The 16,707-nt window shown below is 39.4% G+C and overlaps 1 protein-coding gene across 2 annotated transcripts in view; it reads right to left on the bottom strand.

Moving 5' to 3' along the window:
- The window catches only part of shank1 (SH3 and multiple ankyrin repeat domains 1), a 124,860-nt gene that overhangs the window by 18,507 nt on the left and 89,646 nt on the right, over nt 1-16,707 (bottom strand). For both annotated transcript variants that reach the window (XM_015394012.1, XM_015394019.1), the window contains exons 16-17: nt 3,256-3,338; nt 3,017-3,141 (exon numbers count right to left, since the gene is read on the bottom strand). In XM_015394012.1, the coding sequence (XP_015249498.1) occupies nt 3,017-3,141; nt 3,256-3,338 (208 nt within the window). The remainder of the gene's footprint in view (nt 1-3,016; nt 3,142-3,255; nt 3,339-16,707) is intronic.

Genomic DNA, 16,707 nt, shown 5'->3' with positions numbered 1-16,707 from the left:
TATAGTGGATGATGTTCTTTTTCCAGGTGGATCATTAAAATAAGTGGACCTCCTAATTGTCAATCATTCTGGTGATATGTTTAAGTTTAGCCATCCTACAGTATATGCTCACCCCCATTTTCACTTACAGCTGGCAAGTCTGACATAGTAAGAAAATGTTTAAATCTTCTTCTGGAAGTAAGCTTGTATGAGCGATGCAAACAGCAACTTTTAAACAGAGCATGCATGAGGTGAAACGGGCTCCTGCAGGCTCTCGCATGCGTTTAATAGGCGTTCCCTCTTGGGAGCGGGGTTGTGCATTTTTTTTTTAATGAAGAGGGTCTTTTCAAAAATTCGGGAAAATCCTCCACTATACCTTAAAGAATTAACCAAATGATAAACAAACCCTGGGAAATAGATACTGTTATAACAATATCAGTGGCAATAAAACCATCCATCCATCCATTTTCAACACACTTATCCCAAGTGGGCTCGCAAGGGGTGCTCTTGCCTATCTCCAGCTGCCAACGGGCGAGAGGCGGGGTACATCCTGGACAGGTCGCCAGTCCATCACAGGGCAACACAAAGACAAACAACCATTCACACACACACTCACACCTAAGGGGAAATTTAGAGAAGCCAATTAACCAAACAGTCATGTTTTTGGACTGTGGGAGGAAGAAATCACTGGTTTCCCATGTTATTGGTTGAATAGATGCTGTATTAGAGCGTAAATGGGAGACTTTTATTGTGAAATTCACTCCGGGGTATGTTTTGAAAAGGTACCCGGATAGTACTCAGGGAGAACATGCCTGAAAAAGACCCCGGGCCGGGAATCAAATCCAGAACCTTCTTGCTGCAAGGCAGCAGTGCTACCTGACTGCTCAATTGGCAAAACATTACATTAGCATATTAAAGGCAAGTTGGAGTAAGTTTGCCAATAAGTATTGAACTCCAATCAGGGATTTATGACATGACCATCACAGACATTGATGTTGTAATGAGGATATCTTCCACAAAAGCCTTAATTACTTAATCTTCAGAAGACAGAACGCCCCGGAAAGCTGCTGCACCAGATTCTGTCTCTCCATCCAACTTGAAGCACTGTGCTGATCAGCTTTCTCCAGTGTTCACAGACATTTTTAACACCTCAGTGACAACATGTTGCGTTCCATCCTGCTTCAAATCTTGCACTATTATCCCTGTTCCCAAGAGGTCAAGTTCCACAGGACTTAATGACTTTAGACCCGTTGCCCTGACCTCTGTGGTTATGAAGTTCTTTGATCACTTTTTGCTTTCACGCCTGAAATAGATCTGTGACGGCCTCCTGGACCCCCTACAGTTTGCCTACAGAGCCAACAGGTTTGCAGCTCTTTACTACATCCTCCAGCAACTGTATTCTGCAGGTACCCACAGTAAGATCCTGTTTGTGCTGCCAACTGTTCTTCAGGAGAAGCTCTTCTGGCTGAGTGGGCCTGACTCCACCTGCAGGTGGATTACAGACTTCCTGTCTGACCAGAAGCAGCACATAATTCTGGGAAAACATGTCTCTGACTCCCAGCTCATTAGCACTGGTTCCACCCAGGATGTGTACTTTCTCCTCTGCTCTTCTCCCTGTACCACAACAGCTGCACCTCCATACATCAGTCAGTCAGAACTTCTTCTGAAGTTCATGGATGACACCACTCTCATCGGACTTATCTCTGATGGTGATAAGTGGTTCTGATTGTTCATCTGGCGACCTGGTGCAGGGAGAACAACCTGGAGCTCAAGGCACTAGAAACAGTGGGGATGGTTGTGGACCTCAGGAAGAACTCAGCCCCAGCTACCCTCATCATACTCTGTGACTCCACAATAGACACTGTGGAGTCTTTACGCTTCCTGGGAACTATCATCTCACAGCACCTAAACTGGGAGCTGAACATCAACTCCCATACCAAGAAAGCCCAGCAGAGGATGTACTTCTTGCGGCAGCTGAAAAAATCCAACCTGCCAAGGACAATGATGGTACACTTCTACTCCTCCATCATCAGAGCGTGTGTTTGGGTGTCTCTCCAGGACTCTGAGGTGTGCAGAGAAGATTGTGGCTGATCCGTCACACCCCAGCCACAAACTATTTCAGGCAATTTCCTCTGGCAGGAGGCTGCAGTCCATCAGGACCAAAACCTCACATTCATTGTTTCAAGTGGAAACCCTACTTGGCAATTAACTTGATTCTGATTCTGATTATGGCAGATGAGAAATGGGATTTTATGGAGTTTTTCCCATTTGGTCAATGGAGGCTTTCACCTGGCAACTCTTATATAGATATAGATTTTTTTAATCATGACCTTTAGCTCTTTAGCTTAACTGAAGCAAGTGAGACCTGCAGTGTTTTAGATGTTAACCTTAGAAATGCATTCGGTCTACAGCCCCTTTGAAGAAGATAAGATATAACTAATCTTAAATCTCGAGTGCTCGTTGCACGGTGGTAAGTGCGCACAACCCATGTACGGATGGATGGATAATCTTAAATCTCATCCTTCCATGGACTCATTTAGATAAGAGCGTAGATGCTTTTAAGATCTTAAGAGGCAAAATCAGCTTTATGGGCCCAATGTTTGTGTGAAAGGAAAAAAAAAAATTGACTTTGGTTTCACAAACTACTGCTTACAGAATAAACTTTGATAGTATAAGAAACTAAGGAATATGTTTCTAAATATTATAAATAAAGCCTACTACGGGTCAGACAGTAAGCAAGGTATATGTTGAGGTTAAAAGCAGATTAGACATGAAGACACACGGGAAGAGAAACCACTCACACACTCATACCTAAGGGTGATTTATAGTAACCAATCAATCTAACAGTCTTGTTTTTGGACTGTGGAAAGACGTTGGAGTACCCAGAGAGGACTCAGGTGTACATTGGGAGAACATTCAGACTAGTAAAAACACTCCAGGCTGGATTCAAATCCAGGCTTCTTTACAACCAACTGTGTCTCCACACAACCAAGTGTTCATATCATCCTTATGGTGTTTGGATAAATGATGTCAGTACCTCTATGAGAAAATCCCCCATCCTGAGACCAGCTCTCCAGGCCACACCGCCCTCGTCCACCGATTCCAAATACTGCAGGGCAGGGAAGGCTGGAGTGGGAGTGAACTCTTCAATAGGAGTTTGAGCTGCATACACCGAAGGATATGAAGATCAGCATTAGGTTTGCAAGAGGAGGTTGAGAAACTACTTTATTACTGAGAATGAATCAGTGTGACGACTTTCTGCTTCAAATTTCCTACCTTTGGCCCCTCTAAGCACAAAGCCAAATCCTTCACTGTCTTTTTTCTGCAGAAGCACCGTCTTCTCTTTGATTATGTAGTCACTAGCAGAGAGAGGAGATGAGTCAGAGAGTTAGAAATATTACAAAACAGAAAATAAAGAGAATTCAGAATTAGAAAGTCCTTCAAGTTAAAGACACTGGCACAGCTTGGAGCTTTTTAATGGAGGTCTTTACTTTTTTCTGTCCATTTAGCTGTATTTCCACCCAATATGTGAATAATACTACTGGACCCACAAAACAATGAGCACTTTTTACTGAACTGCTAAGCCTCCTCCATCTGTGAGTTGGAAAACAGTTGGCTTTAAATTCAGCAACACCATAAAGATGTTAGCCTGTTAAACTAAACTAAATGTGAGATTTTTGCCGCTGGCGGGTGGGGCTAGTTTACTAGGCTATAAAGATGTGTATTTGGGCATCAGTGACAGGATTACTACAGCTTTGTCACTGAGAATTTGAAAACCAACCGACTTGTCCAAAAGCAAATGCTCCACCTCGTCATGGCAGCATTGTGGCTGTATATTGGCATGAGCCTTATTCACCTTGCTGCATCCTGATGCCGACCATGAGAATCCTGCAATGCCAGTACCATAATGCTGTAAAGATTTGTTTTAACAGTTGTACACGTGTACAGAGCACGGTCAGCACACAAGGTGATAACAGCTTACAGCCAATAGCTTAAAAAGAACTGATCTGTGGATTACTTATAGTCTATTGCCTTTTAGAAACTGCAAGGTATGGGCTTCCAAAAGGAGATGAGGGGCTTCTGCAAAATGAGCACCTTTTGGAATTAAACTTTAGATGAATGTAGAATTTATGCATTTGAAACTTAATCTGTATGCTTTAATTTTACTGGAATTAATTTGATTGATTTAAACTGAAATAAGAAACTAAATTCTGTATAACTGGACATAAGCTGGATCTGCTTGTTTTGTGAGTTTACTAAAATGATATATGTTGTGATGTTGAGGTACATAGTTAATCCATCCAGGTTCAGTTAAGTCCTCCCTCCATTCCTGCCTTATATGAGCTTGTATATTGTAGGAAATGATGAGTAAATGAAAAACTGAACAGTTGTGTTCCGTCAGTTAATGTTGGTGCTACCCAGTCACAAGCAATGTAATCTTAGCTTCTTCATTCATATCCAGACTAAAAGTCAAATCAATTTAATTCAGGCATTTTCATAAAGACAGATTTAATTATACACACTCTATAAAACAAACAAGACTGATCATATGATCACAAATGGTAAAATATCACTTAGAGAACCCAGGATGATTGCATAGAGTGAAAAAGTTAAAAACGTCCCACAACTTTAGAAACCAAAAAAATATTATCTTTGCATTTTTTTTTTAAGTTTCATTGAATAATATCTCATGAAGAGAATCAAAAATAGCTTGTATTGTTGGTCAAACATGATCTTATATTTAACTGGGAATTTATTTTTTTTCCTGTGTTTTCTGAAAAAGTTTGTTTTTTGTTTTTTTAGGTATAAAACTTTTGTCCAACAGCAACAACAATCCTGGATCTCACAAGTTCTAACTCCTAGAAACTTACAAAAATATTGTCATTATTTCAAGCATTTTCTTTTGTACATCTGCATTTTATATCTACTTAATCTAGTCATTCAGCTAGAAACAAAAAAGGTAGACAGACAGTATTCCAGCCTTATGAAATCAAGGAATGAGGTTTTACAATTTTGAATAAGTCTATGGACATCTCTATTTCGGTTGGAAATAAGCAACGCGCTACAGATCAAGGCTATTCAGAATAAGGTGTACATAAAAAATGTTTATATGCTGTTGATTCTGGGATTAGCTGTGCTTCTCATTCCTGAATGCTTCTGACAGTAAACCCGATGCCAGTTTTTACCAGGACCAACTGCAGGAAATGCTATATACAGTACTGCTTGTTGCCTCAGCAACAGCTAGAACTGGACACAGGGAAAGTTAGGTAGGTCCAAACAGAGCCAAGATATGTATGGTAAACTATTAGTCACACACAGCAGAGAACAGGAGCTGCATGTTTAAAGGCGGAGCTCACTGTGCGACTGTAAAACAAGGTGGAATATATGCTGTAATGAAATTTGCATTTACTCAACCTAAATGATTATGAGGTGCTTTAAGAAATACGTTTCTTGACTCTCAGTTGTTCTTGTCTTCAGCTTTTCTGGTCAACACAACCCTCTCTAAAATTAAATCTGTGGCCAAAATTTCCGCTACTTTTTATGAAGTTTTACAAGACTGAGCAGTTTTCATGAAAATGGCAAATTTTTCATCTTCTTCAATACTTTATGGTTTAACAATGGGATTCCCAGTGAAGTTGAGGGGCGATGGCATCCCCCTTCTTAAAAAAAACATCCTCCCCTTCTTAAATGACCATCCCTCCATACCATCCTCTGTGACATTTTATTACCGAACGTATTACAATTCCTATATATTGACAGTAATGGCAATAATGTTGCCCTTTCAACATTTAGCGAGCTGAGGGCTTACGAGTAGCCTGACCTAAAAAATAAAGTCCAAGAAGTGTCCTACCATGACTATGAAGCTGATCCCAGAGGGAAATGTGTCCTCTGCATCAGTCCCTAACTATGACTGACTGCAGTTCTACTGTAAGCTGCCTTTGTCAAGGTCAATGACCGGCGTACCTGACATGTAACAACCATACCATGTATATTGCTTTAGATTAATAGACTATATTAATTAGGCTGTGTATGTTTCCAAGAAAAATAACTAAGTAAAAACCCTCCCTTTTTTTTTGTACAACTAGACTTCTGTCTATATGTAATTAAAAAGCTCATATTTCCTCAATATTTCTAAAGCGGTCTGCAGACAGATAACAGATAAATCATCCATATGTGGTAGAAACCTTGGAGTTCTGCGTGTTATGATCTAATAAAAGCAAAACGTATGCTTTAGTTATGTTTGACCCACAGTGCAGTGTGAGGGTGGCAGTATCATGCTGTGGGACTGCCTTTTCTTCAGATAAAACACAATATTACGTGAAAGTAAATTAAGATATTAACAGTTCAGAAGAGAACAGTTCAGCATCACAATGTCTCCAACCATACAGCAAAAATAAGAGAAGAAGAAGAAAACATCCCCAGAGACAGGGGCTGCTTAAATCTGAGGCTATGGACAAGAGAGGACATTTGGAGACAATCCCAGACATTTAGAGAACTTATGCAAGATGACAAGTCAGATCAGGATGTGGCGTGCTGATAAACTCGGACCAAAGATACTGAAACTAAACCCAGAGGTTCTTCAACAAAGTTTTACTTCAAGGCTGGTTGCCTGATAGCTCAGTTTTGGGTTTGTAATCCCCTGCCTTAAAGAGTTTTAGAGGGTCATGTTTGTGCACTCAAAAACACATGCACTAATCCTATCAGTTGCTGTAAAAAAAAAAAAAAAAAAAAAAAAAAAAAATCCAATATCCCCCTTCTTTTTATTACAACTAGACTACTGGGGATTCCTACAGATTCTCCAAGCCAAAGCTCCAGTTTCCAGTAGTTTTCCGGACAAGGCATTCCTTTAAATGGGTAGGGAAGATTATTAAACAAAAATCCTTGTGCTGGAATTCAAACCTTGAGAAGAAGATAAGTAGGTCTGTATATAGGGGGCCTTATCTACTCCACTTGTTAATTATCTATTAATTATAATTAACCACATTGTTATAAACCATCCATATGTTTTGGAGTGGCCTAGTCAAAGCTCGTACTAAAATCTGATTGAAAAACTGTTCATGGTTTCAAACAAGACTCTGATGTGACTGAATTATGAAGAATCTGCAAAGAAAATGGGCCATCATTCCTCCAAAATGGTGTAAATAACTAATTATAAGTTATCACAAAGACGTAATGCTAGCTAACGCCACCAAGCAAGTCCCACCAGGGGAGGATAATTATCCATCACAGCACTAGGTTGACTCATGTGCTTTTTCCCTTTAATAAACTAAGTTCTTATTTAGAAAACATTTCCTTTAGGCCTATTCCACACAATGATGAAAAGGATATATTTTCAATAATGACTTGGGAAAAAAAGTTGCATCGACATACACGTACACGGTAAGGGTTAGCATCTGTAGTATATCTGCTTTGCCTGTTTTGTTATGAATGAACATGCCATACGGATAAGTGATAGACTCAGGGAGGTAAAAATATATGTATGGTATCTGCTGTAACATACTGTAACCACATGCAGATAATCCCATCATGCACCAAAATAGTCCCAGCCCACTCCATCTGTTCAGTCCTCTCATTTCCTCTTTTTTCACTTGTTCCCATCCGGACAGCTTCTCCATACTCATCCCTTTCTGATCACAGAGTTAGTTTTTTTTTTTCCTCTAATCACATTTCCTACCCTGAGATCTTTTCCATCTGCTCTATTAAGTGTGTGATTCTGGCTATGAGCTGTGAGAGCCACTCTGTCTCTACCATAGAGCTGTAAATCTTGTCACCTTTTGTCCATTTCTGTTGCCCAGCTCGGATCTGGAACTCGTTCAGGAATAGTCTGATTATATTGCATATTCTCAGTGAAACTTTTACTTTATTGTTTATCCTAAAATGTAGTGGTATTGGGGGTAAAATTAAATAGAGCCCAAGGGTCATCAAACAGCTCATCTTCAAACTAACAACAGAACTTTGATAAATGGTTTTGATCCAAACTATCAATGGCTGTTTAGGACCCAGGAATGATAAAATAAAAATAACAGCTGTTTCAATATCCGGAGGTGCCCTTGCTCTGCCTGTGCACCTTTAAATTATAACCCATACTGTTCACTATGGGGGAATTTTGTTCCATTATTGTTGCAAGAAAAGGATACATTTTGTAAATGCAAATTTGAAAAATATTCATTTTGTAAATTAATCCAGAAATAAAACTTTGAACAACTTTCTAATCAAAAACAGGTTTTTAGAGTCACGTTGATTTTTTTTTTTTTGAAACTTCTCCTTTTCACATCAAGTTTTACAATTTGTTCTTTGTTGATCTTTTGAAATTGTGTTTTACAGATCATATTCTCCCTCTTCTGGTGACGATCTTTCCTCCGGATGCAGGAGCAAATGTTTGTATTGAGCTTGAAGGGAAGAAAATATGATCTACAAAACACAATTTCAAAAGAATATAATTCATAAAACTCTGAAAAACACTTTTAAAATAATCTCATTTGAACCAATTAAATCAGGTAAACATGTATTAAAAATTAAGTTAGTTATAAATTTTAAAAGAGTAAAAACTAAAAATTTGAATATAAAAAAAAAACAAAACAGCAAACTTAATCTTAAAACCGCTTTTTAATTGGGAAGTTTTTCAAATTTTCATTTACAGTCCAAAATCTCAGCACAGATCAAAAGCACNATATATATATATATATATATATATATATATATATATATATATATATATATATATATATATAAAATGTCATTTTACTTTTTGGAACTTCTCTTTTTCGCATCAAGTTTTACAATTTGCTATCTTTTGAAATTGCGTTTTACAGATCATATTCTCCCTCTTCTGGTGACGATCTTTCCTCTGGAGGCAGGAGCAAGTGTTTGTATTGAGCTTGAAGGGAAGAAAATGTGATCTACAAAACACAATTTGAAAAGAGTATAATTCATAAAACGCAATCTGAAAAACATACATTTGAAATATTCAAATCTGAACCAAATAAATTTTAGAATATAGAAAAAAAATCAACAAACTTAATCTTAAAACCGTTTTTTGATTGGGAAGTTTTTCAAATTTCCATTTACAGTTCCAATGAAAAGCACAGGTGTGTAGGAAGAGGGAGTTACGGAAGAGGATTAGGGCCACTGAAAAACTCAAAAAAAAGTTAACTGATTTTTAAATGTTTTTTCATTTTAATATGGGAAAAAAATCTGACTTTAATCTAGGAAATACTGACTTTTTTCTTAGAATTCTGACTTTAATCTCTGAATCCTGACTGAATTCTGACAACTAACAAACATGTTTGCATCAAGCTGTAGCCATGTCAAGAACCGGAGGCCCCTCGGGCACATAAAAAGTCACCTAATTCCGTCATTTTCCACCAATGTCTTACTGGCCCTCCCAAACAATTCACATTTTTGTCAGTGAAGCTGAGAGCTCCCACATCTCATCCTTCATGGTGCCCTTTAAGATTTAGATCCAGAATTCTGAGATTTAAGTCAGCATTGTGACTTTTCCCACATTAAACTGAAATATAATTCAAAAATCAGTTAACTTTTTTTTATTTTCTCAGTGGCCCTAATCGTCCTCCGTAGGACGTAGCCCAAGACATGTCCACAGATTTGAATAAAGGTTCCCTCACACTGTAATCGCTCTCAGCTATCCGATGTCTGACGAAGGTCATACCAAGCCAAACGTCACATCAGTAAAAATTTGACAGAGAGAGATACACTGTGCAGGAAATCTTTTTTAGAAAAATCAGTGAAATATCCATCTAAAAAACCTGTTCTCTGCTTGCTGCATTAATGAAACAAATTTCACTCCAAAGTTCTCAAGTATAATGCTTTAAAACTTTAATGTTTTGGTACAAGTTTGTCAGAGGAAGCTTTTCCCTCCTATGTAAAGACAGAAAACCCCATTCAGGAGCTCATAACCATCCTTATTTCGCGATTAACAGAAGGAACAAAACCTACTGAACAGCTGTTTTATAACTATCAATGTTTGAGCTTTGACTGGTGGAAGCAGATGGAAACTGTGTGTGGCTTCCCCTCCTTGCAGCAGTTTCAAGAAACTTTTTCGGACACCATTCTGATACCTTTAAATGAAATCAAGCACCATCACCTGTTTCCAGTAGTCACCTCACTAGTAAATAAAGTCCAGATGTGTGTCATTAACTTCACTATAAGAGAAAATATTCAGTTTCTTGATTCAGAGGCATGTTAGAGAGTAAACGGCATCATGAAGCCAAGGAAAAGGACAGGGGTGTCCTTTTAAATCATTGGATCAACAAGGGGATGGGTTATTCCAAATGAATAACCCATCATTTGGAATTTCCTATCATTTTTTGGTCGGAACACCCAGAAAGATTGACAGCTGCCTTTGTAGTGAATGGTGGTTGGGTTAGACAGAGCACATACATATGCACAACCCAGTTTTTCTTATTTTTATTTATAACAAAATATATACTAATGTATTTCCTTTCTCTTTATGCACCAATATGTGTTAAAAAGTAAAAGTGAAAATGATCACATGGTCAGGGATTGACAACTCCGGTGCCTTACAACTCCTAGATGTGAATTTGGTCCAATGCACCTGAATCAAATAGATGAGCATGCAGCCAAGTTCTTCAAAGACCTACTGATCGTTTGATTCGGATGTGTTGGAGCAGGAATGCAGCTTAAAGTTGCAGGAGACTGACATTCTAGGACAGGAGTTGTTCACCTCTGCTTTAGGTGACCCACTTGTTTTAAGAATACATGAAAAACCAGCATGAAAATACAAACTGCATCCCCAATGGTCTAAGAACGAGACTATTGACTAATCATTGGTGTCTTTTCTCCAATTGACAAAACTCTGCATCGGGAAATATTCTGTGAGAGAAAAAAAAAATCTTTGTTTTAATGCATTCAGTGCTTGCTGAGTGTAACTCACAAGCTGCCACGTGTCCGACAGTGTGAACAAATAGTGACAGCAACAGCTTTAGAATATATAACGAGCTGGCCGCTGCACGATGAATGTTGCACTTTTAATCAGTCTGTCCATTTTAGTGGTTACATCACATCCAAACTGAGTAACTCGTGACTCAGGCTCTGCTGTTTTTAATCAACAAGTGACATCATTAGTGGTCCAAACTAACTGCCTCTGTCTTTTTGACCAACTGTGTCTCAAAGCCCTTAAGAAATCTTGTGAAAAATTGCAGAAAGCACCCTGCAAATGTAGCTGAATGAAACACAGACTCTTTCATGCCTCTGCTTACTCAGATCTACAGAGGTGGCCAGTCTTTTCACAGTTTCTGGGTAATCTTCTTACAAGTGCGACGTCAGAGAATGTCTTTGTGTGTCAGTGATAGCATTGTTTGTACTTACAATCATAATGCTATGGTAAAACACCAAGAAACAAAGACACAGCACAGCGACATGACTGAAACAAAGCTAAGATCTCCAGCTAAGATATTAAGAATCAAATCAAGTTCAAAACTTGGAGAATAAAAAAAGCTATTTGGTTTAAATTAAACTACCTCTGTTCATGGAGTTTTTGCAAAAGTTGAATGTTTTTTTTCAAAAGCTAGCATTTTTTTCGTCTTCTTCCATCTCAAATTCGTGAATTCTATCAGATGAATGTCAGAAACAGCTGAAGACAGTGAGAAAAACCAGTAAGAATCCCCGTAATTTGTGTTAGCATTGTTGTTTTGTCAAATAATAGGGTTTTATAGCAGGTATGAAACAGATCAATTAGGTCAATTAACAGGAGTACAATGAAAACAGATGTTGGAGGATGAAATAGAAACAAATAAAAAGATCTAATACTCTGTGCTTATGTTCTGCAGCCTCTTTAACTCATACTTTAATGTTCCACCGTTTGATTTTAACTGCCAGATTTGACTTTCCCTGAATCATCCCTACTATAAGTTATATGTAATCATGTGAACTTAAAACAAAGTTCTGCTCTTAATCTTCCATTTTCCTGATTTCTTTATTTTTTTATTTTCTTTAGGTAAAGCCAAGGTTTTTTAAATGGTCAGGGCGTGCAGGCGGTGCAGCGGCTAGAGCATACGACCCATGTACGTCTGCCTTAGTCATTGACGCGGCCGACCAGGGTTCGAATCCCACCTGTGGTCCTTTGTCGCATGTCTCTCCCCCTCTCTCATATCTCCTTTCCTGTCAGCCTACTGTCCAGAAAACTAGCCACTAGTGCCGCAAAAACTCAAAAGAAGGGAACAGGTACAGAAATGTTCATGGAAGATGCTCAGAAGACTGCGGTTATTTCCAAAGAAGACTCCCTCCCTTGCTCCGACTAAGGAGTCTTGGAAACTATTTCAAACAGAAAAAAAGATTCAGATTAAAGCCTGAAGGGAGAAAGCTTTGTGGCTGATGAAGCCAAAAGCTTTGGAAGTCTGGCACAAAAATAAAGATAAATAAAACGAGCAATACCAGAAGAAAACCATGTCGAGTTTAAAACACGGTAGTGGCAGCATTATGCTCTGAAGGCTTTTTAAATCAGGTAGATTTGGAGTCAAAAAGTTGGATTATAAAAAGTATACCAGTTCTGTGTTGAAACCTTTGCCTTTCTCCAAGAAAGAGGACCAAGATTTTCATGATCAGTTAGTCTAAACGTACTTCCAGACTGATTTACAAGTGGAAAAAAAAAAGAGTACTTAGCCTGAATTTAAAGTTAAATGTGAATGAAAGTATTCAAGATTATTTAAAAGGGAAAAGTAGAAAGATGTCCTCAGAATCTGGGACCAAAAGAACAATCTGAATCAAAGGTGCTAAAAAAAAAGTACATTTACTGTAACAGAGGATGTTAGACTTTTAAGGGTCTACTTCCTGCTTAGCATGGTTTATTTCTGTTATTAACTCTAATCCTCTGAAGATGTTAAAGCAACCACATGTTGATTCGCAACCCTAACTGAAAGAACTGCTGATTCTTTGCATATTTAAAAGGGTTTACAAAAGATGAAAGAGAAAACAAGCTCACATCCTCAGCTAAGCTTCTGCAGGCTTCACATTTTAGGTGATCTACCCAATGACCTTAGACATCAGGTTGGATTTTTTTAAAAATCCAACAAAACAGGCACAAAGTACTCAGTGCACCTGTTTAAAGCTTTAAACAGATTTGGCCTGAGCAGGCTCCCATAGTAGAGTCAGAAAGATGCTGGAACTTGTCACGCATGCCGCATCGCTAAAACTCACTCACAGGAAGCTGTAGACTGTCTCTCTCGGTCAAACCTGGCTGAAAGTTTGAGCTGTTGTTTAAGACACGACAGCTAGGAAAATGTCCCAATAAACTCCTGCTTTCCATTCTCTTTGGGGGTTTTTTGTTATTTTTTGCAGAGTAGATGCAAACACGGCATCCCTTCACATGGATACACACACATACTTTGGTGTACGGCAGACATAAACAAACACGCAGTCAGCCTGCACATCAGTAAAAGCAGCAGGCATCACTTGTGCCAGTGCAGCACTGCCAGAGGACATTTGTTCAGAGAGCGATTCAAAGCGGGGAGCAAGAAAGCGACACACTCTCACATGTTCGTGGAGCGAATCACACGGAACGACTGCGCAGCAGCAGCTGCTCATCCTCACACACTCACCAAATCAAACACATCTGTCTGCAAACATGCTTTGCAACACCTGCCAATCTACCTCATCCTTCCCTGCCATACATGATGTCTGCATGCATGCATGCATCCCCCCCTCTACCCCCCTCTTCCTCATCAATTACCCCCAGCAGCTGGAGGAAGAGGAGGGTGAGGGGGGATGAAAAGCCATGGCAGGTACCTGTAAATGAACCAGACGCTCCTGTTCACAGGGCCCAGCGACGGCCAGGAAGAAGAGAGGGAGAGGGAGAGGGAGAGATCCTCCTCGCCGCATGCCCCCATCGCCATTTCCTCCCCTCCCTCTCCTCCTCCTCCTTCTCCTGGTCCTTCTCCTTCTCGTCTTCCAGGGAGACAGCAGAGAGCGCGAGCGGCGAGAGAGGAGGAGGAGGAGAGGAGGAAGAGGAGAAGAGAGAGACAGAGGAAGGGAAAGGGAGAGGGCCAAGCTCTCCCAGCCCCTTCATACTTAAGACGGAGAGGAGGAGGAGGAGGAATAGGAGAGAGACTGAGGGATTGAGATGGTTAGCTGTGACTGCGGCACAGAGAGAGAGGAAGGAGGAGGAGGAGGAGGAGAGGAAGACGCTGGCTTAAAGAAGTAGAAGAGATACTGAGATTGTTCACAGGGGTTTTGAGCATGACCACAAACAATCCATGCACGACTCAACTAATACGCATACATATCATCTCCATCTTTCTTCAAACTCATCTTCCCATTTCTTCTCCTGCCTCTTTTCAAGGGAGAAAAACATATTTCAGGTAATGCCATGAATTCCAGTTCATTGAAGTAAATATAACTGGGAAAAGTCTAAAGCGCGATTCTGCATTAGTCTTCAATTACTAATCTATCAAGTTCTAGACCAGATCAATCTTTGCAAGATGATGCAAGAATCCAATTGTATCCAGACAACAGGTGGAGTAAACCCTGGACAGATCAACAAAGTCACACAGACAAAAAAAACAGAAACGCAAACCGAAATCCAAAGCACAGAGAGAGAGATGGCTGCCTGGATTCAAACCTGGACCTTCTTTCTGCAAATGAAATATACACATATCCGACATACCGATAATTTACAACTCAAACACCCGATAACGCATAGCAATAATTACAGACTATGTAGTTCTACCATCCTTTCTCTTGCAGTCTATGGAAATAGCAGATGGGATTTCCGTCTGTGAAAGTTTAAAAAACATCAGCACTTTTACTTTACCTCTTCATTCACAGACTCATTCAGCTGGGCGCACATGACCCACTGAATCCTCACTGGTTCCAAAAGCAGTGCCTTATGAATCTGTGAATTATACTGGTGGAATAGCAGATATCCCCTATCTATTATCGAATAATACGGAAAGCATGTTGATGATACCATGCAGTGCTTGTCACTAGTCGATTCGTACCATCAGCTAATTTGCACAACCAATTAAACATCCGGGTCGCCCTCGATTTTATTTAGTAAGAAAGACCTAAATTATGTTTTCCCTCCTTAAAAACAGTAAGCTTACTGAACTATAACGTGTTAAAGGTTAATTATGCATTTCCTGAGAAAATAATCTTTTCTGTTTTATTATTCATCTGTGCCTGATCTGCACCAGAAATAGGATCCTACGCTACTTCTGGCAGCTACATTTTTCGGCTTTGGATTTAAAATTAAGTCAAGTCTTTTTGAGTTTTATTTTTTTCCTTTCCTGTTAGCCTTATGGTATATAGTAAATAACCTAAAGAAAGAAACAATTTAAATGCAGATAAACATGGTTTAATCAAATTTTGCCGGACTACTCTTAGCATGTCCGATGATGACATCAGACAAGCAGTTTATCAGAGAAAATGTAAAAAGCATCAAATTGTCTCAAAAAAGTCTATCTATCCATTTTCCGTCACGCTTATCCAAAGCGGGGTCACGAGAGGTGCTGGTGCCTATCTCCAGCTGTCTACGGGCGAGAGGCAGGGTTCACCCTGGACAGGTCGCCAGTCCATGGAGGGCAACACAGAGATAAACAACCATTAACACACACACTCAAACTTAAGGAGAATTTAGAGAAGCCAATTAACCTAACAGTCATGTTTTTGGACTTTGAGAGGAAGTCGGAGTACCTGGAGAGTACTCAGGGAGAACATGCCTGAAAAAGAAATTATTATTTATAGAAACCCGGATGTATATCCAGTTGAGCATGCCTAAATGAGCTGGTGGTACTGATCGTTCGTCTGGTTCGGATCGTGTAATGACAGTGCTAACTCCTGCCAAATGCTGTGTTTCTAGTAAACATTAGGGGGAGTGTTGGCCTAGTGGTTAGAGCAGTGCGCTTGTGCTCTGAGAAGGTTGCAAGTACCCGGATCGATCCCCAAAGCCTCAACTCTGGGTCCGAGCTAGACCCTGAACCCCACACTGCTCCCGCAGTGGCAGCCCACTGCTCCCCAAAGGGGATGGGTTAAATGCAGACAGTGAATTTCTCCATTGTGAGATCAATAAAGTTTAATTTCTATCTGTTTCTTTTCTGATATTGACATGGTTCCTAGCAATAATCTTTAAACATTTTCCCATTAAGTTTACATGAAATCCAAAATATCAATATGTTTTCTTGAGCTTTTATTGACTGACAAGACAAGAGCCTTTATCTTAAACAAATATCTGGTCTTGATATTGGTTCCATTTATTCAGTGCTTTCTCTAGAGTGGGAGTCGGCAACCCGCAGCTATGGAACCGCATGCGGCTCTTTAGCGCCCCCCTTGTGGCTTCCTGGAGCTTTTTAAAAAATGAATGCAAATCGATTTTTTATGTTTGTTTTAATTACGGTATGTGCAGGATGTCAAACTAAAATTAATTATGTTTTCCAATGCTGTAAACATTTGTATAATAAATAAATGTAAACAATAATTTGCGTCATAGTCATAGAGATTAGTGATTATAACTTGGAACCAGCGTGGCGCGGTGCCAGGCAAACAAAGCTGCAGGTGTGTCTCAGACCATGGATCCAAAATGGAAAAAAATGAAGATAGCTGATGAGAAAAGAGGATTCAAAGAATGGACCGAATCATTTGCTTTCATTATCAATGTTGAAGGATTTGCCTGCATTTTTGCTTTGTAATGAGAGTTTTTCAAAAAATAAAAAAAATTTTTGGAAGTGCTATTTAGAGAAGGCTAAATATACAGCT

Source organism: Cyprinodon variegatus, unplaced genomic scaffold (assembly GCF_000732505.1).
Source record: "Cyprinodon variegatus isolate N-32 unplaced genomic scaffold, C_variegatus-1.0 Scaffold24, whole genome shotgun sequence".
NCBI lineage: Eukaryota > Metazoa > Chordata > Actinopteri > Cyprinodontiformes > Cyprinodontidae > Cyprinodon > Cyprinodon variegatus.
This window is presented reverse-complemented; position numbering and strand designations above follow the sequence as displayed.